This window comes from Phoenix dactylifera, chromosome 2, assembly GCF_051530095.1.
Source record: "Phoenix dactylifera cultivar Ajwa chromosome 2, Ajwa_hap1_PhDact_Kaust_v1.1, whole genome shotgun sequence".
In the NCBI taxonomy this organism is placed as follows: domain Eukaryota; kingdom Viridiplantae; phylum Streptophyta; class Magnoliopsida; order Arecales; family Arecaceae; genus Phoenix; species Phoenix dactylifera.
In genome coordinates, this window is record NC_143191.1 from 5,518,430 (window position 1) to 5,542,037 (window position 23,608).

General features: G+C 39.3%; 1 protein-coding gene across 2 annotated transcripts; it reads left to right on the forward strand.

Moving 5' to 3' along the window:
- The first annotated feature begins 3,121 nt into the window (after positions 1 to 3,121).
- ICU2 (DNA-directed DNA polymerase) lies at positions 3,122 to 23,269 on the forward strand. 2 transcript variants are annotated; one of them, XM_008787637.6, is made up of 32 exons: positions 3,144 to 4,403; positions 5,603 to 5,773; positions 5,893 to 5,976; positions 6,093 to 6,167; positions 7,441 to 7,505; positions 12,537 to 12,627; positions 12,810 to 12,995; positions 13,225 to 13,388; positions 13,499 to 13,613; positions 14,004 to 14,183; positions 14,267 to 14,380; positions 14,514 to 14,633; positions 14,715 to 15,038; positions 15,166 to 15,258; positions 18,159 to 18,277; positions 18,370 to 18,442; positions 18,555 to 18,611; positions 19,516 to 19,608; positions 19,779 to 19,901; positions 19,985 to 20,082; positions 20,205 to 20,250; positions 20,645 to 20,758; positions 20,843 to 20,923; positions 21,211 to 21,324; positions 21,417 to 21,506; positions 21,591 to 21,667; positions 21,748 to 21,970; positions 22,054 to 22,107; positions 22,236 to 22,355; positions 22,465 to 22,539; positions 22,628 to 22,814; positions 22,918 to 23,269. In XM_008787637.6, exons 1-31 carry the CDS (start codon positions 3,240 to 3,242, stop codon positions 22,772 to 22,774), a joined length of 4,650 nt encoding a protein of 1,549 aa, XP_008785859.4. In that variant the 5' UTR covers positions 3,144 to 3,239; the 3' UTR covers positions 22,775 to 22,814; positions 22,918 to 23,269. The 2 variants fall into 2 exon arrangements, with proteins under 2 accessions (XP_008785858.4, XP_008785859.4); XM_008787636.5 differs by having other exon boundaries at positions 3,122 to 4,403; positions 22,628 to 23,269.
- The last annotated feature ends 339 nt before the right edge of the window (positions 23,270 to 23,608 follow it).

The window sequence follows — 23,608 nt, forward strand, 5'->3', positions numbered from 1 at the left end:
CCTGATCGAGCTCGAGGCACCCACTTCAGTAGTATGTCCTGACCCTCGAGCTCGGAGCGCTCCACCGAGCACACCTCGGAACCCGAGAAGTCGAGCTACGACTACTCTCAGGCCATACCCTCGAGCTCGGACTACTCTGGCCATACCCTGCTACGACTGTCAGCATCTTACCGTTCTCAAAAACGGACAACACCACATGCCACCGGCCAGCCTTAGCTACGCATCATTCGATTCAGAGCCACCCTCTCTCATAATGAGGGCGGACAATGCTTCTGCTACATGGGCCTCTCCACCATGATTATAAATAGCCTGATCATGTAACTTCTAAAGGACTTTTTGGCTGGACCAAATTTACTCCACTCTAACTTGATCATCGAAGGGCCCTCACCGGAAACACCGGTGAGACTTTGTGCAGGTCCGCCGCCGCCGCCGCGCAGGAGGTTGCCCCCATCTTCTTCCTCCAACCACTGGCGGTTCCCTCGACCCCTTCGGCATGGTTACCCTCAGGCCAAATTTGAACCACAACACAAATAACCACTTATTTAAAGAAACATTTACTAGTTATAACTTAGTAATCTCATTTCTTATTGGGACCGGTGTTGTTGATACATGTTCTAAATTCTTGCCCCACTTCATGCTTATTTTTATTTTTATTTTATTTTTTTGCTAAAACGAGCATTTTAACATTACGAGTATGGATACACTCAATAAAATCAAAAAATAACAAGTTTCAGAGCACTCTAGGCAACTCTGCCTCTTAGCCCATAAGGTGCCCCCGAAGTGGTAGGCTACATGAAAAGCAGCCGAGTCTGCGGTCTCCTAAGCCTATATGAACACATGCTTAGCTTGAAAGGCCACCCTATCACTCACCATCGCCCAAAATATCTTGAAAAAGGGGGTGTCCCCCCTCCACCACCACTTGGGCCACCTTAGAACCAGCTGATCATGGTGGCCAAGTCACTTTCCAATATAATCGAGCTGGCCTGTAGCACTCACCACACATGGCTTAAGCTGGCCTAAGCCGCCCGCAGTTCTGCTCCAAGAACTGAGGTATCGAAGATCTGGCAGCCACCACCAGCCATTACCCTAGAGTTCGGGCCTCTAATGACAAACCTGGCACCTCTCCTTCTGCCGCCATCCAGCATAGAATCATCAAAGTTGATCTCTAGAAAGCTCGAAGATGGAAGCTCCCAGGTGGAAAACACTGTGTGAGGCGTTATCTGAGCAGAGTGGGGCCCCAGGTGTCCCGAGCTATCAAAGCCCCATGCGCTAAGCCTGCCTGTACCCGAGCGCGCTCTATGACGAACTTCGGGGATGGACTGCTCTCGCCAAAAGTCCGAACGTTCTTCGCCAACTATATCTAGTAAACTGTGCAGGTCGCTCCAATGGCGACCCGGTGCATCTAGAGAGCACCGGACCACCGACTTCATGCTTATTTTCATCTAGATTGTTAGTAGTGTATCATTGCTCTTTTACTTTTAATTATATAGATTCTTTTTAAACTTACATCAATACATTCTTTATTACTCTGAAGTCCAAATGTCGGCGTCTCGTCCACCTGTTCCTCCTAATTAACTATGGTCAGAAGTGGGTTAGTGGACTTGCAGCTATGGTGGCATTACTGTGTTGTTCTATAAAGGCTAAAGAAGCCGCCAGCCTTTAATAGTGGGAGATGTGTTAAAACATACAACGCCGATCTCCATTGCGGTCTCCTTTGCTATTAATTTAATGGAATCCTCTCTCAAGGTCTCTTTCACGGATCACGGGATATAAGACGGAATTCTTCCGGTCCGGGATTGGATCATGTGAAATAGATCACTAGCTCGGCTCGGTAGGTGGCGCTGTGAACCCCACTTGGAGCACCGAGTTCCATGTGAAGCTCGTACCACCATTCGGCTCGCATGGCTGACCGTCCCTCGAATCGGCGGAGCAGCGGCATGGATCTCCAATTGCATGAACCCAAAGGATTGGCGAAACCCGATCGGAGCTTGACAACCAACCAAGTTTCTCGTGGAGACAACACGGTGTGCGGTGTGCGGTGGGACCCGGAAACACATGACCCCAAAAAACCGAAAAATCTCAAAATAACAATAAATAAATTCACGTATTTTTTTAAAAAAATATTTTAACATATTTTTAAACTATATATTTTATCACGTTTACTTTTTCTCTGAGAGTGTATATATATATATAGAGAGAGAGATGTATATGCATCTGTCTATATATATTATTTATTGGAATGATTTATCTAAAAAATAATTTTCGAATCCAAAACTTTTGCAACTATAATTATTGAAAAAAATCTATAATTTTAGCTAGTAGTGAATTTTTATGGGTCATAAAATCTAGGACCATATTGAATATATTAGAGATGGCTGATTTTGAAGAGAATAATAATAAAAAAAATTAAGAGGTGGAAGGCTCCTCGAGCCAACTAAGGGTATCATTCCAACCTGACTCAAGCTAACCTCTACAATAAATTATTTTTAATACTTTTTAACCTTCAACCCTAACTTTGATTTTTTTTTTTAATAATTCATTTTTGTTTTCGATTGCTCTAGACTGGACTATTTAAAATCCAATCATTCTTTTATCTCTACTTTCCTCCCCTAAAACATGAATTGCTAGGATCAACATCCAACAAGGTAAATCACTTTTATTACGATATATATATATATATGCATATTAAAAATTATTCTTAATCATAGTAATGCACTCTATGCTTGAACGGAGAAGGACCATTGACTTGAACTTGACTTGATGTATTGGTGGGTCAAGATGACTCTACCAACCCAAGGATGATAATTTCGCGTTAGAATTACCTTCCATTCAACGGTAAACGTGGGCTCCAACTCTTTCATCTCATGTCAAGGGTGGAAGTTGGGCAAGTGGGCTTGGGTTGAAGGCTGAATGGGGCCCATCTAAGCCCTCGAGATATTGGCCCATAACTCAGCCCAACGCGATCTTTAACTCAAAGCTCCTCAACTCAAACCCAACTCGAACTCGATTTCTTAAGATCAGATCAAAATCGGGTTGCTTTGTGTTTGGTTAGCCGCGCCATGTTGCGTCACATTCCTCGCAAAACAAAGCGGAAAGCAGAAACCCTAGTAGCTCTCCAGCCTCTCCTTTTTGGCGCCAATCCTCGAACCATTTCCCGCGCAAAGCAAACTACGCAGCGGGCTTTTCTGTGCGCGAGCGAGCCGACGATCAGGCCAGAGAGCGAGAGCGAAGGAGAGAGAATGGCGGAGCCCAACGTCTCCGGCCGCCGGACTCGAGCCAAGGGGGGGGACGCCGCCGCCCGATCCGCCGCCCTGGAGCGCCTCAAGGCCCTCCGCAGCTCCGGCGGCCGCCGCTCCGAGGCTGGCGGCGGGCTCCAGATCAAGATGGAGGCCCCCATCTACGACACCGTCGCTGAGGAGGACTACGCCGCCCTCGTCGCCCGCCGCAGGGAGGCCTCCCGTGGCTTCATCGTCGACGATGATGGCCTCGGCTACACCGACGAAGGCCAGGAGGAGGACTGGTCCCACCCCAGCTTCCCCGAGTCCTCCGACGAGGACCTAACCGACGGCGACGAGGAGCGGCCCAAGAAGAGGAAGGCGGCGGCCAAGAAGGACCCCGCCCCCAAAAAGCCCCCGCCTTCCTCTCTCTCGGCCGCCGCCGCGCTGATGGGCAAGCAGAGGCTCTCCTCGATGTTCACGTCCTCGGTTTTCAAAAAGATTGATAGGGGAAAGGGGTCATCTTTGTCTTCTGATAGCATTGTCGATGACGTGATCGCCGAATTCGCGCCCGATGAGACCGATCGGGAGGCGAGAAGACGGCGAGCATCGGTAACAGGAAGCATTCATGGATCTCGGGGTTCTGCCACCCCGCTGCCGGTGATTCAGATCAAGAACGAGACACAATCTACCCTGGATGATCGTGCTGTTGAAGTTGGATTGCCTGAATCAGCGGATCTGGCAGTCTCTCATCCAGAATCAGAGATTTGTGTTCAAGAAAATGGTAATTTGGGACACGAAGAGGATGTCGCTGTGGAAGTGAAAGAGAAGGTGGTTTTAGATTCTAGGGTTGATTCGGTGAGTAATGGGGGCCTAGATGTGGTGAAATCTGACGCAAATAGGGAGCTGAAAACTGAGGTGAAGAACAGCGAGAAGGGGTTTGCTCTTAACGCAAAGATTAAGGTGGAAGGGGATAGCACTGTGACGAATGCTACAGCTGGCTGGAAGGCGGTTTGCGGAGAAGATGGGAATGGTGGAAGTGAAGGAGGGGCAATTGAATCAAATCGAAATGTTGATGAGAAATCTGAGTTTATGTTGGATTCTGATGGGTCACTCCCCTTCTATATAATTGATGCTTACGAGGAGCCATTTGGTGCTAATTTGGGTACGCTATATCTATTTGGAAAGGTATATTATCTTCATGAATTATTTTTCGGTTTACGACCATGATTGAAGTGCTTATGATTGTGAACTTATTTGTTATACATTTTTTGAGGGATTTTCTATGCAGAAACTTTGCATGCCAATTTGTTATCCACTTCTTTTTGATGCGTCCGACAATTATAGATTAACAATTCTAAATGAATTATATATGATGTGTCTTTCTACTGGAAATGTAGAGAAGAATAAGGTTAAAGTAGAGGATGAGAAACTCAAGGAAATACTTCTAACATTTGATGACCACTGTCTTCTTAAATAATAAATAAAAAATTCCTTTTCCTTTGACTCCTAAAGTAATTGTTGATGACTATATAGAGCGACTTCCAAAGAAGTCTGCACCTTGAATGGGCTCTTGAATTGTAGAGACCTTGGCCATTTATTTGCTTCACAGTTCTGCTTGAATGTTATCCTGCCATTGTTATATGCATATGCCTGATAGTTATAGCTCATGGCATTGGCTTGATGGTTGGTTCTTGCATTGATAAAATTTTGTGCTTTAAAGAAGTCGTGCAACTCTAAAAACAGGACCTGAGATGAATGTCTTAGAAAAACTAAAAAAAATACTCACAATAAAGGATAATTTTTTGAACAACTAAATGATATTTGATGCCAGCAACTGTTAGCTCAATTGGTTGGCATCATCACCCTTAAGGTTTTGTCTTTGGAAGATGTACAGGGTTCAAATCCCGGGGAAAATGGAAAATGACATTGGCTGAAGAACATTGATAAAGGTAGCAAGTGCATTAACACAGCACATGACACACAATTCAATCAAATCAAGGACATAATTTGGTTTAGATTTGGATAGAATTTATGTTTTTAAGACCTTAGTCAATGCTGCAAATATTTCCACTTCATGATGAGAAGGATGATTTATCAGGGAATGGGTTTATCTCATCACCGATGGTGAGTGCAACCTTGAAATGGATGGGGATGGCAGGGTGCACCCATGATGCATTCCCAATCATCACCATCTGAGGATGGTCGAACTTGCCACCGATGGTAAGGCAAACTGCTTCCATTTATGAGAGCTCACAATTTTCACAGCGTATCAAGAGTCTTCTTGTTCAATGAAGTTTGCATGATTCAATTTTTTTTTATTCATCATTACATTTGCAATTTTGGATGTGACAATTTGATTGTGAAAGCAATTCCCTTGTGGTAAGGTCAAAGCAGGCAATGCATATCACAGCTGCTGCGTGGTTGTAAAGAATATGCAAAGATGTGTTTATGCTATTCCGAACAGTTCTGTGTTTCAAGGCAATGCTATAGCGGAGATTGAAAGAAACACCAAGGATTCCCGAGATTCAGCAACAGCTTTTAGAACAACTCTACAAGTAAATTTTCAACTCCCAATGCTTTAGTGCATTATGGTACAATATGACTGCATTGCCTTTTTTCCTCCGCAATGAGGTGCATAAATTGATTTATTTTTGCAAATTCATAAACTTTGTAGGGAATGGCATCAGATTTAAAGAGTGAAATAGCAAAAAGATTATTGGATCTCAACATATCAACTTTTAGCATGACACCGGTCAAGGTTTGTAACCAATCATGTGTATTAATTGATCATAGTGACTTTATCATGTTTATGCACATTTGTCCTCTAACTTATTCTTTATTTCCTTTTTTTTATTATACATGGACACGTTACAGAGAAGCTATGCGTTTGAGCGGTCTGATATACCTATTGGAGAGCAGTACGTCCTCAAGGTCAACTATCCATTTAAGGTAGTACTTAGTGCTTACTTTGTTATTGCACTCAAAATCGCTTATATATAACTTCAGATGTATGCATATACCTCCAGGGAAAGTGTTTGCTGTGTCCATGTTCTAGAACAATCTTGCTTTAGACATGATCATAGTGTGCTTCTGGGCTCTTTATATTGTGTGTTTTGAATGATCAAAGACCAAAACTTATAGAAAATCATGTAACTGCTTGCATTCAATATTACTCATTTATTTGACTTGCCAATTTTTCATCTGATGCTGGAAATTATTTCATTCTATCTGCTTGTAGAGCCTATGACCTGGTCGATGCTTTTCCCTATGTTCTTTTGCATGAAAACTTTATGTATGTCGGTGCTTAAATCCAACTGATGCAGCATAAATCTTGGATTGGGTCTATGAGTCAATAACAACTTACATGTAAGCAACGAAGCAAGAATCATGTTCTGTTAGGTTTTTCAAGGTTATATCAATATTTGCCTTGTAATTTTCTCAAGTAGAATAAATGATGGTTTAGATGGACTCTGTTTCTATACAGTTTAATGAGATCTGTGAGATATTTCAACCTACTATTTATGCAATTAGTTACTGCCATAAAATTTGTAAAGGATGTGAGCATTTACTTCATCCCTCTTATTCAGGTCTTCTTAGGAACTGTACTTCTTTAAGGGCTAGATGCACAAAAATGATTTGTTTCAAGTGTATTGTTAGGGTGTGAGAGTAATATAGAAGGAACAGAGACAAGAATATTATTTTTTTTGGCTCTTAAGTTTAATACCAAGATTGATATTAACTTGATTAATAATGCTTCATAATTTTCTTTATGATATTTGGAGTTAAAGTCACCAATTGTACTTGTTAGGAGGTAAAGCCACCCTCATAAATAGTTGTTTAGAATTGATTTTTATTTTTGATCTTCTTATGTAGATCTCATTTTATCTCTCCCTTATATTCTCCCGTTTCTTTTATTTCTTTCATTTTAATAATTTTTCCCTTAATAAAATGGTGAGTCTGGAGGCTAATCTTTGGATGCATACATTTGTCCTACTTGCTTTGTAATCCTTGTTGAAGATGTTGATACAATGACAAATGCAATGTTAAATGTGGATGTACAGAGATTGAACTTGGCTGAAGACAAAGCTTACCTCCTCATAAGGATTAATAAGATCTTACCTCATTATACAACCATTTTTGTTTGTTTGCTTTAAGAAAGTTCTTGTTATTTATGTTTCGGTACTTGAAATCTAAGAACTCACTTTCAAACAATTGGTTTCAGGATCCACCACTTCCTGCAGATCTTAAAGGAAAACATTTCCTTGCATTACTGGGAACACACAGCAGGTTTGATCAGTCAACTTTGTGTTTCTTTGCAAGATTTTAGTATAACTAATGTAAGGAAAATTGTAAAAGTAGATGTGCATTAAACAAACTTCAAAAGTTAAAAATCTTATTTTTAAGGCATAGTAAGTCTATTTCATATATAGAACAACTAAGACCTCTGTCCTGTGCATGCCTTAATGTAGAATGTTGCAGATTGTTTATACAAATTTGTCATCTTATGTTTTGTTGCATAAAATTTTATTTAAGAAGGTGATTTCATATAGATGGAGCTTACTGTTTTTGATGGCATTTTTAAACCCTAGTTTCTGATAGAATATAACCATGTTTGCAACATTTCTTTCTACATTCCTCTGGTCATAAATACTTCCCCGGTTGCTGTGATTGTCCTTTATCAGCTAGGGTTTTAACCTTGATCATTGCGCAGCAGGGGTACCATGCCACTTTACTAGCACTGGCTTAAAATAAGCTATGAAAGCACCTTACAAATAATGTTTGAGCCAGCCATGTTGAAATTGGTTGGTGCAACCCTATGATCCAAGAGGTTAACAAAGAAAAGGGTGAAAATAACAAATTGATAGATAATCTGAAGAATTGAGGTATTCCTGCTGGCCTGCACTATGCTGTTAGCAGATTACAAAGATTTCCTCTCTTACTTGAATGATCCATAATATTAACCAAAAAAATGCTAAATTCTTGCGGCCAAATAGTGAACTAAATTCATCATGGATTGCCTGCTTCCTCTTGGGTTGCAACAACTGAATGTGTGGGTTGTACTGATGGAACTGGAAAAGTGACCTAGTTATGTGTCAGCACCTCAACCGTCAGGTCACTGAGAGGTGAAGTGTGACATCATCATTATATAATGTACATGCTAATTGATTATTTTTTATAATTTAAGATTATATTAGAACTATAAATTATATAACTAAATGCCTAAAATAATTCCACTCTCTTTGTGCTAGCAGATAAACCACTTAGCTGTTCACCCAAATAACTAAACAAAGGTCTGACCTATTGTAAGTAATAACATGGAATAACCTTTAACACAATCTTGAGCATGATGTTGAGCTGTCAAGACTGGTGGTCAAGGCTATGGAGCGGGTAGGAAGAAGAAATCAGTGTCTCAATCAAGGTCTGCGGTAGCAATAGTACCAGTGTACCGTTGAAGATCGATTCCGGTACACTATCGGTCGGAACCGGTACCGAACCGGTCGAAATAGGAAAAAAAAAACATGCGTCCGACGCGCGCCCGCGCGTTACCATAGAGTAAATGCCACTCTGTGCGGCATTTAAAGCCCACGCGGGGAATCGAGGCAGAGCGGGGAACCGTGTGCGGGCGCGAGCGGGCTCACGGTTCCCCACTCGTGCTCGGTTCCCCACTTGGCCCCGTGCGCGGTTTTTTTTTCCCTTTCTTTATTTTTTTCCTCCCTTTCTTCTTCTTCCCGAACCCTCCTTCTTCCCCTCTCTCCTCTCTTCTCCTCTCTTTCTCGGTTCCCCCCGTTCTCCCACGAGCAAGGAAGGAAGAGAGGTCCCGCCCGCGAGCAAGGAAGAGATGTCCCCCTTTTTCCGGTACTTGCCTTCTCTTCTTCCCCGCTTCTTCTTCTCTTCTTTCTTCCTCTTCTTCCTCCTCTTCCTCCCCGCTTCTTCTTCTCTTCTTTCTTCCTCTTCTTCCTCCTCTTCTTCCCCGCTTCTACCGGTGCCGGTCGCACCGGTTTCGGTTCGGTACTAGTTTTTACAGCTGAACCATACCGGTAGCTGTCGGCACTGGTTCAGTACAGCCTGAACCGACCGGTTTGGCAGATTCTAGTCTCAATCTTGAATGTAGGATCACTCTAACACACCATCAAATTGTAAGTCCTGAAATTTCTGTACATAAAAAATGTCTCAGTTACTAGTTTAACCTGCAGTTTAGATAATTTCTATATAGGAATCTATTTTTTTTTATATTTTATTTATAGAGGAATAGTTTAGGGTTTGAATTCACAGACTTGGGATGGTTCAATTAGCTCAACCAGCTGCTCTGGTTCAATTTTTTGAAAATATTGCTATCCACCACATCATGTGATTTAATGGAATCATAACGATCACGCCTCAAACTGAGTAAAGACTGACTTCACATGTTGGTCAAAGTTGGCAGTCATTCCTATTTTATTTTGATTAAGATGAATTTATTTTTTTAGTCTTGAAACTATCTCAACCATAAAAATAGCATATTTAAGGGTTTCAACTTTCAAGATTCATAAAAGACAAGGTCTATGAAGCTAAAACTTCAAGAAAAAAAATCCTCATCTTCACATCTATTGTGCTTCTAATCTTTTTAGATTTTCTAACGAGGTTCATTGTCTCGGTACTAAACCCCATACCGGTACCATTCTATTATTGTGTTAGTACGCGATATGGTACGAGATGCCGAGGCATATTGAATATCGGTACGGTACGAGATTGCGTACTGGTCTGGTACCGATATGGTATGGTATACTGTATGGTACGGTACCGACCAGTACGACAGGCCTTTCTTTTCAATGTCGAAGGAGAACCATATTAACACACCAAAGTTGTTATCTTTGGTGGTCAGAACTTTATTCTTTGTTCTTTATTCTCTATATATCACTAATGTTTTTGGTGAGTGAAAAAGGTTGATCTTGATCAATGGGAAGCATCTTAAGCAAATTTATCTGCATGAGAAAAGGAAAAAAATGAAATGCACCCTTTTCCATGAAAACTTTTGGAGGGAGATTTCAGGATAATACATTGTTTTGCTTTCAATAGGCATTGTGTTGGGGTATGCTGCCAATTAGAGCTGATCAAAATTCGGGCCGGGCCGGGCTCGGGCCGGGCTCTACAGCAGAAATTAGGCCCGATGGCTATGCTCAGGCCCGGCCCGGTCCGACTGTCGGGCTTAAATTTTTGTCCAAGCCCGACCCGACTTTATAAATCTGGTCCTAGGCCCGTCTAGCCCAGCCTGACCCGATAGGCCCGACCCGACAGGCCCAATTTTTTCTTTGTTTGGAATCTGGAAATGGGCCAGAATGGCCCGACCAGGCCCGACCCAATTTTTTTGGTCGGGTCGCTTTTTCTGCCCAGGCCCGACCCATGGGCCTATTTTTAATGCCCAAGCCCGAAAAATTTCGGGCCGGGCTGGGCGGGCCAGAAGGCCCGTGGTCAGCTCTACTGCCAATCAAATGATGCAAGTTATGAGCTTATTCAAGAAACTGTTTGGAACTAGCAAGCAAGGACTCAAGTTTCGACAGGACGTCCTGTGGGACATCGAGACAAAGTACCATCCTCACTGTCGGACAAGACTGTCCCACCATTATCCCAACATCCTGATCGGCATGTCTTGGGATGAGATGAGAAGGCGGCGCATCCTGCTCCATGAAAAAACTGAGACAACCTCATCCCATAGGATATGATAGAAAGAGCACACCTTCTTTGGGGCTAGTAAGATTGAATATGACAAATTGAAGAAGCAATATGCTAGATTAGGTCAGATTTTGATATGAAGATAAAGATTTATGTTGTTGGAAGGAACACATGCTCTCTTTCTTTATAGGCCCAAGGAAACAAGAAGTAAACAAAGTTCAGCCAGTGGATGAGGTTGGATTTGTGCCTTCTTTCGAAAGTTAAAAGGAAGAAGAAAATATAATTCAATGATGATTTACTTTGTGCTGACTGATTTTCTTTTCTTTTTCTTCCATGGTATGTAGACTTACAAATTTTGGTCAATGTAGGATATTATGTAGACTTATGTGGTAGCAAAGAATGCTGAACCAGTCCGTACCGGTCGGTTCAGCCTGTACCGAATGGGTCCGGTCTCTGACCGGTCCGGTTCGGCCTTAAAAAACAATTCCGGCCTCATAGGCCAGTACTAGTTGCATATAGGATGGAACGGACGGTATGGCTAGGAACTGGTGCGAACCGGTCAGTTCTCACTGGTTCATTTTTTTTTACCATAGTGCATGCGATGTGGCTGATTTGACCACAGCACGAGCGAACCAGTGGTACTGGTTTGATTCGGTTCAAACCAGTACTGAATTGGTCCGGTAGCCGAACGGTATGCCTACCAGTATCGGTTTGGCATACCTTGTGTGGTAGCATGCTACTACACTGAATATGGATAAGTGATATTTGTAATTTGGGCTTTCTATGTTTTTGCTAATGGTGGTGGAAAGTACAATACTTAAAATTTTTGTTCTTTTTCCCCCTATTTCAAAAGTACAACTTGGTTCAAGAAATAATGACCGAGGGAGTAAAGGATGGTATATGTTCTACCCTGTCTAATTGCCAACTAGAAGAAGTGCTGACTTATTTTATTTTTCTTCCTGTCAAACCCATTAATTCAAGTAGCTATTCCATAGGCTAGGTGGCTATCACTTGTTTATCATTGTTCCATCTACCAAGTTTATTCCTGTCCTTTGAAAACGAAGTGCAAATTTGTTCCAGTCATTGTTACTTGATATTAAGAAAATGCAACCAAACAAGATGGAGATGCTTCCAGGGAATAGCCATTTCATGCAAGACAACTTCACCTATTTCGTTTTTCCTATTCTCAAGTCTTAAGAAACCAAGTCTAAAACATATCAGAAGGAATACTATGATCGATAAATAACTCAATATAACTGCCTATATTATTTTCTCTGGGATTATAATCTATGAACACTATCAAAATATACTGTTCAAGTCATTTGACACAAATCCAAGTTGGTTTACTTCAGCGGGGACTCAAATAGTGGCTATATCAATCTGCTAATATGAAGCAAATCTCAAATTCTATATGACATCTTAGCAGAACATGGCTTAGACTTTTTAAGCCTCATGACTAAACTTGGGCTACATAATCTTTATGTGGAGTTTGCTATCATAAGTTGATGCTTTTGACATAATGTTGCACTAGAATCTTAATAATGCATTAAATTTAGTCCACGACAATTGAGCTTTGTTGATATCTGTATCTCTTCTTCAAGAAAAAAAGTTCAATACTTATTTCATGCATCAATTGTTGAAAAAAATTACTGAAATCTTGGTTTTCAGTGCTTTGGAGTTGTTTCTGATCAAAAGGAAAATCAAGGGACCATCTTGGTTGTCAATTACGAAATTTGTGAGCTGTCCAAATACTCAGCGGGTGTGATCTTAAACTCCATTTTGTACTATTTCTCATTTACCTGTTGCTCTTTCTTTTAGATTTTGTTTTGATCCTTTCTTTTTTTCCTCCTATTGTGAACTACGTACCCTTTGCTTAGTTTGCTATGTCAATGCATGTGTATTATCAGTATGCACTAACTTTTGTGGTTAGTTGTGAAACAGGTCAGCTGGTGTAAATTTGAGATCACTGTCGATTGTCCCAAGGACATATCTGTTTCTACTTCAAAGATTTTGCTAGAAATTCCTCCAGTGATTGTTGCAGCAATAAATTTGAAAACAATTATCAATGAAAAGCATAACACTAATGAGATAGTGTCAGCCTCTGTCATCTGCTGTCACAAGGCAAAAGTATGTAAAAGGTTCTGCTAATGTCTTTGAGCATTCAATTGTAAGGCACTGAATTGAGCTTCAGGATGTGTGTCTTACTTTCTTTGCTAATGGATAAAAATATCTTCTATCTTGTGCTTGTAACTTTTAGAGCCATTATCTAGTTGCGATGTTATTTTCCAATGACTAATGGCTTGGTTGATTTAATTCATTCTCTCATGCACCTGTGTTCTGGAACATACATGTTTAGATTGATGGTCCTATGCTGGCATCAGAATGGAAGAGAAGGGGTGCACTTAGCCATTTTACTGTTGTCCGGAAACTTGATGGAGGTATATTTCCAATGGGTCTCACAAAGGAAGTTTCTGAAAGAAATTCAAAAGCTGGTGCAACTGTTTTGGCACTGGAAAGCAGGTTCACTCTTGCTTATCTTTTGTACCCATTGTTTTCTTGCTTTACTTTAAGGTGCCATTTATGCTGCTAGTTTGCATTCACTCAGGCTGGTGTTTTTGCATCTGTTGCAGTGAAAGAGCCTTGTTAAATCGTTTGATGATTGAACTGAACAAATTGGACGGTGATATTCTTGTTGGGCACAATATTTCAGGCTTTGACCTTGATGTGCTTCTCCACCGAGCTCAGGTTTGGCTATTATGTGAAGCTCACTATTTTAACCAGTAATGTGCTTCCATCTGAAAATGACATGTTCTGAAGCCCCTATTCCCATATTTAGATTTTGAGTAAACTTATGTTCAAGATGGACCAATATTTTTCCAGCTGTAATTATTTTATTTTTTTTATAATTTTTTTTTTGAGAAAAAGAGTTGGGCAGGGCCCAACTCACTTTCAGTTCTTTGTAGTCATGTTCTTCAGTCAATCATATTTTTCTCCTTGCTTCTTCTAAAACCTTCTCATGCATATTTGCACTGTGTTTATGTAGCAGAACTTTCTCTGCATGCAGTTTTTATTTCACTCATTCTTTGGATAACCAGTTAATTACAAGAGGAATGCCTGTTCCCGCCCTCAATGCAGGCTAGTAAGGTGCCAAGTAGCATGTGGTCCAAGATTGGTCGCCTTAAACGTTCTGTGATGCCAAAGCTCACCAAAGGAAATGTTCTATATGGATCTGGTGCTAGTCCTGGAATCATGTCCTGCATTGCAGGTCGTCTCCTATGTGATACCTATCTGTGCTCACGCGATCTTTTGAAGGAGGTTTGTTAGATTTAAAATTTCTATCAGGTAAGGCTTAAGTTGCCCATTTTTGTCATCCTTCTTATATATGTTTCCCATTTTAGGTAAGTTATTCTCTGACCCAACTTGCGAAAACACAACTCAAAAAAGACAGAAAGGAGATTTCTCCGCATGATATTCCTGCCATGTTCCAAACATCAGGAGCGCTTCTTGAACTGGTAGGTTTCAAACAGAATGACATTTTTCTTGTTATGCATTTTTTTCCAGTAAAACATGAATTTCTAGAATCTGCCTACTACTTTGGATTCAGCATTCTGTTATGCTAAATGATGATTTCTTACTTGGAAGTAGGTTGAATATGGTGAGACTGATGCCTGGCTATCTCTGGAACTTATGTTCCATTTGAGCGTTCTTCCTCTTACTCGGCAGTTAACTAATATCAGTGGCAATCTTTGGGGCAAAACTCTTCAGGTATATTCTCATGTCTTATTGATCATAACTAATCATCTGAAGCTTAACCAAAATACTGTTTATCACATGCCACATCTTCAGGGTGCTAGAGCACAGAGGGTGGAGTACCTTCTGTTGCATTCTTTTCATGCAAAGAAGTACATCGTGCCAGACAAGATTGCTGCACGCAATAAAGAATCAAGCACTACAAAGAGAAAACAAAATGCTGGTATAGATGGTGAGGATGCTGATGACTTAAATGTGAATGATGTTTCTCTGGACAATTGTGCACTGCATATTGATCAAGGAAAAGGCAAAAAAGGTCCTGCCTACTCTGGTGGCTTGGTTTTGGAACCTAAAAAGGGCCTATATGACAAGTATATATTACTCCTGGACTTTAACAGTCTTTATCCTTCAATTATTCAGGTATTTTAGCTTTAGATGCAAACTTTCTATGGAGTTTCTTATGCAGTTGTCTGCTTATCTGGTAGGTTGCTATTGCCTTGATGCCATGGTTAATGTCCCTGACATGTAATTTGTAATTTCTCAACAGGAATACAACATTTGCTTCACTACAGTTGAACGATCTCCTGATGGTCAAATTCCTAGTCTACCATCTTCAAAAACTACTGGAGTTTTACCTGAGGTATCTTCCCAAATAACCATTATGTAGTGACAACTTTTTGTTGTGAGTACTTGGTCACTTTTGCCTTAACATCTAAGGTTAACCATTTCTTCATTTCCAATTTTCCATACTCGAGAGTTACTTCACTAATTAATTATCAAAAAAGGATACTTTGATGGTTCTCCATAGATTTGCCAAGCCAGAAGACATGCACATACTTTTTGTTTCAATGCTGAGCTTCCTGGTTGGTTATTTTATAATTTTTCTCCATGAGGCCACAAACTTCTATGTTCTAATTTTTTATATGTTCTCTGGTATTATGTATAGAACACTCTTCTTTGTATATCAACATGCTCTATTTTATAATTTAAGATACCATGCATTCCTTTAAATTCATAACAAAAGTTTTTAGTCATGGAGTTTCTCACAGTGCTTCAGAACACATATATTGTGCCTTATGGTTAGGACCGTTAGGTCATTATGTTTTGTGGGAACATCCATTTGTAACCAATGACCCTTAATGGACTAACCAAATCATTCAATGCCAATGTTGTTAGGGTTACAAGGAGTTTGTTTTGCTTTGTCATTGCTTATTAGATTCTTTGTAGGCTTTTCTATTGCTCTTGTCTCTAAGATTTCCAGGACTTGACATGGAAAATGATCACCCGGCTGTGACGGATCAAGCTTCTTGGGCTCTAACTAAAAATTTCGAGAATTTTGATTCTTAGCTACTTACTGCATTCCACATTCTTTACTTTTTTGAAAAAACACAGTTCTTGAACAAAAATTAAGTCAACTAATGCATAGAAAAGATAAATTAGTATGGGTCTATTTTGTTGCTCAAGGTGGCCTGCTGATTCGTTAATCAAGCCACTTGCATGATAAGTCACAAGTTCGCCATTTGGAAATAACTTGGCAAGGCTGAGAAGTTTGGAACTTGGAAAAAATCCGCATATTTAGAGAAAGTTCAGAAGAATCTTGGACTTCAGAATGTTTAAAGGTAAAAAATCATGAACATGCATGCATGCATACATACATACATACATACATACATACATGTGTACATCTATATAGATATATATATATATATACACATATATATATATATGTATATATATGTATATATATATATACATATATATATACATATATATATACATATACATATATATATATGTATATATATGTATATACATATATACATATATATATACATATATATACATATATATAGATATATACATATACATATATATACATATATATACATATATACATATACATACATATACATATACATACATATACATATATACATATACATATACATACATATACATATATATATACATATACATATATATAGATATATACATATATATACATATACATATATATACATATATATACATGTATGCATGCATATCTATATATCTATATATATATATATATATATATATATATAGATATGCATGCATACATGTATGTGTGTGCACGTGTGACTTGAACTAGAGAGTTGGTGCTCTATGGTATGGCTCTCATGAGCCCTTAATGGGGTCCTGAATTTGGTAGAAAGGAGAACTTGGAACTAAAGAGTTTGGTGTCCTATGGTGTAGCCCCCATGGGTCCCTCATGAGGGATTGAAGTTGGTAGAAAAGAGGCGAAAGTGTGGCTTTGTGGGAGGATGAGAAGAAGAGAAAGAGGGAGAGAGAATAGATTTAGGAGGATAGAGGGGGTTAGAGTTTGTTCTGGTGTCCCAACTCTTTATTTTTCCCTTTTAGGAAAAAAATACTATTTCTAATGCAATAACAGTCAAATCTCCAATTCTTGTGTTTGCAGTCCACCTAAGTGACTGATGTAGAAGGATTGTCTAACCTGTTGCGAACTAATTTGGCCACTACATATAGATCTGGAAAACCTTGGGAGCAAAATTTGCCACATCCAAGGCTCCACCAAGTACTGAAACTTCGGAAAGCCATAACTTATAATCCAGGAAGAATTTGGCAATGCAACTAAAGGCGAAGTTGATTTAAGTGCCAGAATCTAGCTTCTACCAATTTGAAAATTCTTTAAATTATTTTTGTAATTTGTAACCTATTTTAAATAGAAGAGAAATCCAATCCGATTTGGACTGGACTTCATTAGCATAAAAAGAGGGAAGTTTTCATTCTCTTCTAACTAGAAGAGAAATCCAACTCAAATAAAGAGAGTGGATCTCTATACAATATTAGAAAACTTCTAACTTCTCTTTCAACTAGAAGAGAAATCTGAATCATAACGAGGATCTCACTAGTATAAATTGAGGACATATGCCATGGTTTTGGAGAATGGGAAGGAGCATATACTCTACTTTCTACCCACTAGAATCCCAATAGGTGGAGTGAAAACAAAGAGCATAAACTATACTTTCCATCCATGATATGTACCACAACTTATGGATCATGAAAAATTAATAAAAGCAAAGGACTTGTACTACTTTCTAAAATTTTTATTGTTTATTATTTTATTCTTGTATTATTTGAGTTCAATGGGTCGAAGGGGTTCCTTTATTTTCTCAATTAGATCAGTGGCTCAGACCTTGAATGTGAACTGGTGTTTCTGCTCATGATAAATTATCAATAATAATTCATAATTCATGATTTATTTGCAGATTTTGCAAATTATGTGATATATTCACAAGTAAATCACAATCTGACAAATTATTCTTAGAATAATTTAACGTCTCTAGCAGTCAAGAATAATTCAATAATTTTTAAAAAGTTTGTGTATCTTATTATGATGATAATTTGTGGACATTTGCGTTGTTGTTAGGCTTGTTGTGGAGATTATGTTTAATGTTTTGAAAATAATTTGGTGCTACCTAATCTTATGTGCAAGTTTTATGGTTTATTCCATTTAGTTTGTATATGTGTTGATTTTAGTTATTGAGAAATTTGGTTGAGAGAAGAAGAATGGTTAAGTCATGGCTCAAGACTGCTTCTGGTCTCAAAGTTCAGCAACTTGATATTCAACAGCAGGCATTGAAGCTTACTGCCAACAGGTTTGGCAATTGTTCCCAGTGTTCAAATTTTAGCACTTTGGCTTTGCTTACAATTCTAAGAATGGGCTTTCCTTTTAACCAATTTGCTTCAGCATGTATGGATGCTTGGGCTTTTCAAATTCCAGATTCTATGCGAAACCACTTGCTGAGCTGATAACACTCCAAGTGAGAAATTTTGCTTTATTCTGCATAGGTTTCACACTATTGGGCATTGGAACACATTTAATGAGTTTGAAGATAAGTTTTGTGCTGATTCATTCATGCATGCATTTTGCAGGGAAGGGAAATCTTGCAAAGTACTGTTGATCTAGTTCAGAACAACTTGAACTTGGAGGTACATCTTTTTTCCTCTTCCTCCAACATTCTGCTTGCAATCCTTGGTTGTAAAATTCAAGCAATTCCACTATAAACTTCTGGCTCGATTTTGTGACGAAGCACCAAGAAACCAATTGAAATTTTTTGAGCATGCTTTGAAACTAGATTGCGTTTCTCTACATGTTCCTATAGTGTGTTGAAGGATTTGAAAACTGATGATTTAGAGAATGATTTTTATTTTTTTTATTTAAGTGGAGATTCACATAATAATAATACAAGTGAGGTTAAGTAAAACATTATCATATGTATCTTAAACTTACGACCCCTTTCAAACTTTCACCCTAATCAATTTTCCTTGAAAATGCTATTCTTGATCCATACAAGGAAAACCATAGTCATGTTGGCCTTCTGAAATGTTACACAAATAAATGCTGATTTTCACCATCCTTGCCCTTGTTATTGCTGTTGTCTCCCACTCATAGGAGAGCAAAGCTGCCTAAACCCTTCTTCCTGTGAATTGATGAAAATTGTCCACCAAACCTTTTGCATCATCAATACCATAGCCCTATAGATCCTTCCTTTCTCTTATAGTTGTCACATATGCACACCCCTTTCTCATGAGATGGGACCATCCACCTAACCCCTTCACTCTCCCCCCCTCTCTCTCTCACTTGCACAAACACACAAACACAGAGTTTAAACTGTCCATCAGAGAATTTCGTCATCTTTCATATCAATTCAGCTGCTTGTCCCTTGGTCGTTAACATGCACCAAACATGCTCATGATGTGTAGCAATGCACGATCTGCTGATTGCTTATCAAAGATGCAGCTTTAAGGACTCGGCAATAAACACATTTAAGTATGAAGAACTTCAGTAAAGAATTTGTTCTATTTACTGGTGTACTTTTTGGATTTTGAACAGGTAATTTATGGGGATACAGATTCTATAATGATCTATAGTGGATTAGACGACATTGCTAAGGCAAAAGCTATTGCTGGGAAGGTCATGCAAGAGGTGAGGCTTGTGTTTGATAAAGTGAAAGACAATGTTTTCCTTTATGGTTTTGTTATAGGAAATGAGTTGTGATAGGCCGCTAATGGAGATTTCACAGAATGAATGAAAAGTTTCATGTATTAGACATGCAAAATATTGGATGTCACTAAATACACCTGTTTCTTATCTAGGTCAACAAAAAATATCGCTATCTGGAGATTGATCTCGATGGTCTGTACAAGAGAATGCTGCTTCTTAAAAAGAAAAAATATGCTGCTGTGAAAGTGCTGTTTAAGGATGGGACACCATATGAGGTTGAAGTTGAATATTTGACTCCTTTTGCTTCTTAGAACCTATTGAGTTTTAAGTCCAATTGACTATATCATGCATGAGGCAGGTCATTGAACGCAAGGGTCTTGACATGGTACGGCGTGACTGGAGTTTATTATCAAAGGAAATAGGGGATTTCTGCCTCAGCCAGATTTTATCTGGAGGGTATGCATTTATTTACATTTTGTCCATGACATGATGAGAAATTCAGAGCAAGATAGTTTATATTCAGGAAAATCCTCAAAAAAGTCTACTTTTGATTTCCATCTGACTTCCTATTATTGCAGGACATGTGAAGATGTTGTCGAGTCGATTCATAGTTCTCTTATGGAGGTAAGCAAATACATGCGTCATGGAGAAATCTTTGCAGCATTCATACTTCATAATTTACTTTATGCAATTTATTTGTCATGGCTGTGATTTACTGAACTGATGATTGGTATGATCCAATGTTTGCATGTTACTTTCTCATGTAAAAGCTTTGAAAAAAAGGTGGTCCAATGCACGAGGCTTCCGCCATTGCATGGTCTGCAAAGGCCAGATGCAGGCAGCCTTTTGCAGAGAGGTTGTTTCCGTGTTTCAAACTTGTAACCTTCAGGTCACAATGGAGCAACCTTACTGTTGTACCAAGGCTCACCCTCTGTCGAAAAGCTTTCACATCATTGAAAAAGAAAAGAATATCTTTTGACCTTTTGACATCATTGTCAGTACTTTCCTTTGTATGCAGGTGCAGGAGGAGATGAGGAATGGCGCAATAGAACTAGAAAAATATGTTATCACAAAGAGTTTGACAAAGCCACCAGAAGACTATCCAGATGCTAAAAACCAACCTCATGTGCAGGTCAGTTATCTGTTTATAAGATTGATATTTTTCTAATTGGGATTTTCACACATCTATCTTACATGGTTCTAATATTTTGTTTAGGTGGCTCTAAGGTTGAAGCAAAATGGTTACTCAGGCTGTTCTGCTGGTGATACAGTTCCTTATATAATTTGCTGCCAGCAGGTATACATCACAATATCTAATTGCTGTATATGCAGTGAGCCATGCTTTGGTTAGGCGCTCGATAAGGTAGCTAGAGAATAATGGAATGCTCTGCTATCATCTTGGTGGATTAGATATTACTAGCTGCAGCTTCGGCATCATGCTAAATCTATAGTAGAGAGAAGCCTGTCCTATTTCTTGTCAGAATTGCCCTATAATTAACTACCAAATGAGGTCAAGTGAGTAGCCATTTTAGTATCATTAATCCATCTAAAATTAGCCTTCCTTTTGTTTTTATTTTTGTCCAGGGTACCAGTTCTGGTCCATCATCAGGAATAGCTCAAAGGGCTAGGCATCCTGAGGAGCTGAAAAGGGACAGTGGCGAATGGATGATAGACATCGATTATTACTTGTCACAACAGGTTTCTCCTTCACATTTGCCCATTTTATTGGTGCAGTCTTTCATCTTCAAAGTGCCATCATTTGAGATATTTAACCGTGGGTTTTCTGGCAGATTCATCCTGTGGTATCACGTCTGTGTGCTTCCATTCAGGGCACTAGCCCAGCACGTTTAGCTGAGTGTTTAGGGCTTGATTCATCTAAGGTGTGCCTCTACCCAAAATTTTCGCCTTGTATTCTTGAATGTTGCTGTACTAATGACATGAAGTTTTATGCTTTTTGTGCTTAGTTCCAATTCAAAACTGCCGATTCTGTTGGCCAAGATCCTTCTACTGTGCTTTTATCAGTAATAGATGATGATGAAAGGTGAACTATTTCATAAGAACTGGAGTAATGGCAGGTTGGATGAAACTTTTCTTGATCTGTCCAATGTCAAATACCTGCAGGTATCGTGGCTGTGAGCCCCTGCAGCTATCATGCCCTAGCTGCTCTAGTACTTTTGAGTGCCCCCCTGTGTCCAGCCTACTTTCTACTTCGAGCAGTGGAAACTCATTGGATTCACAAACAGAAATAGAACCTGATTGTAACTTCTGGCGCAGAATGCACTGCCCAAGATGCCCGGATGATGTTGATGGAAGCAGAATATCTCCTGCCATGTTAGCAAACCAGGTGCAAAATTTTTCCCTTGTTATCTAATTCGTGATCCATTCATATGCATTTGACGTCAATTGCTAGGCCTGTGTTATTTGCAGGTGAAAAGGCAGGCTGACAATTTCATCTCCTTGTACTACAAAGGCTTAATGATGGTATGACCATTTTATACTTTTGTCTCTCAGTTTCTTGATATATTCTTGGTGCCATATTAGCATTCTATTGTCTTGGCCATCCTCTAAATCCTCATATTGATGCTTGATAAATTTGATGCATTTACCAGTGTGATGATGAGATGTGCAAGTATACCACTTGCAGTCTCAATCTTCGGGTGTTTGGTGATTCCGAGAGAGGAACAGTCTGTCCGAACTACCCGCGCTGTAATGGCCACCTCATAAGACAGGTCTTTATCTTGCCAGCTGCATTTTGACCAACTTAACTATATTGTTGATGCTTGCCTTGCCCTTGCCTTGTGGTATGAAAACTAAAAGCTGGTGAACTTATTTGTTCAGTACACAGAGGCAGATCTATACAGGCAGCTTTCATATTTCTGTCACATGTTGGATGCAACACGGTGTCTTGAGAAGGTTACTCTTCATCACAAGTTATGGTATTGTTTTTAGCCAGTGTTATCATGCCACTAGTTTTTGAGCAACGTTTATTTGGTGGCTGCAGTTGGACCAAAAGGCTAGATTGCCTTTTGAGAAAGATTTTGCAGCAATCCATCCAGCCATTAGTTTGGCAACATCTGTGATACGGAATATCAGAGACCGATGTGCCTTTGGGTGGGTGCAGCTGAAGGATCTAACCGTCTCAGTCTGATAGCTGGAGAATATCAAATTCTATGCTACTCTGTGGTGCTGTAAGAACTTTTAAACATCCATCACCTGCTATTAATTGGCTGCAAAAACTATTAAATGTCTATCACCTGCTATTAATGGGCAAATCTTGGATGTGCAAATCAGCAAATGGGTGGAGGAGAAATGTCAGCTCTCTCTAAGAAAGCTTTCACATGCTTGATATGCTTGTGTTGGCCAATAATCAGAGAAATATAAATATATAATGGGCTCAGTCAGTTTCTTCACAACCTGTGTACACAAGTTGCTTCCACTAACATGCTTGGATCATCATCGACAGAACAGAGGTGTTTCCCCCTGGTATAATATCAGATGTGATTTCTTAAACAAGTGAAAAAAATGAAGCTAAAGAAGTCCTTTGCAGCCATGTATGACATCATTTATAACGTTTGTATACATGAATAAATGAAATGTTATCTTGTTCATCCTTCTATTTAATGCTCATCAAAGAATTGCTAATGAGTTATTTTGAAAAGGTGGGGATCGATGTATAGATGTTTGATGATTGATCATTCGTTCTCTTTGATGTATTAGAGATGCAAACTGTTCAAGCTAAGCATCACTTTCAAAATTTTAGGAGAAAAAAAGTGTTATATGTAAGGGAGCTGGTGGCAAGTAACATGTAGGTATTGTAGCAGTATGCCTACTTTCTTTATCATGCTAAAAATGGAAACTTTTCAAACTAAGAATCTGCAAGTGGAAAAGTTTGTTTATGTTGCTGTAAAACAGAGGGCCTATTAATGCCTAGAAATATGAAATATCTCATTAAATTACAAGCTGATAAGTAATATTTACCAGG

Excerpts from the sequence above, each read along its gene's own strand:
- ICU2 (XM_008787636.5), top strand. The coding sequence starts at position 3,240 with ATGGCGGAGCCCAACGTCTCCGGCCGCCGGACTCGAGCCAAGGGGGGG. Across the intron at positions 7,506-12,536 it reads TTACTGGGAACACACAGCAG|TGCTTTGGAGTTGTTTCTGA; the intron begins GTTTGATCAGTC and ends CTTGGTTTTCAG. Across the intron at positions 18,278-18,369 it reads TTGAAGCTTACTGCCAACAG|CATGTATGGATGCTTGGGCT; the intron begins GTTTGGCAATTG and ends AATTTGCTTCAG.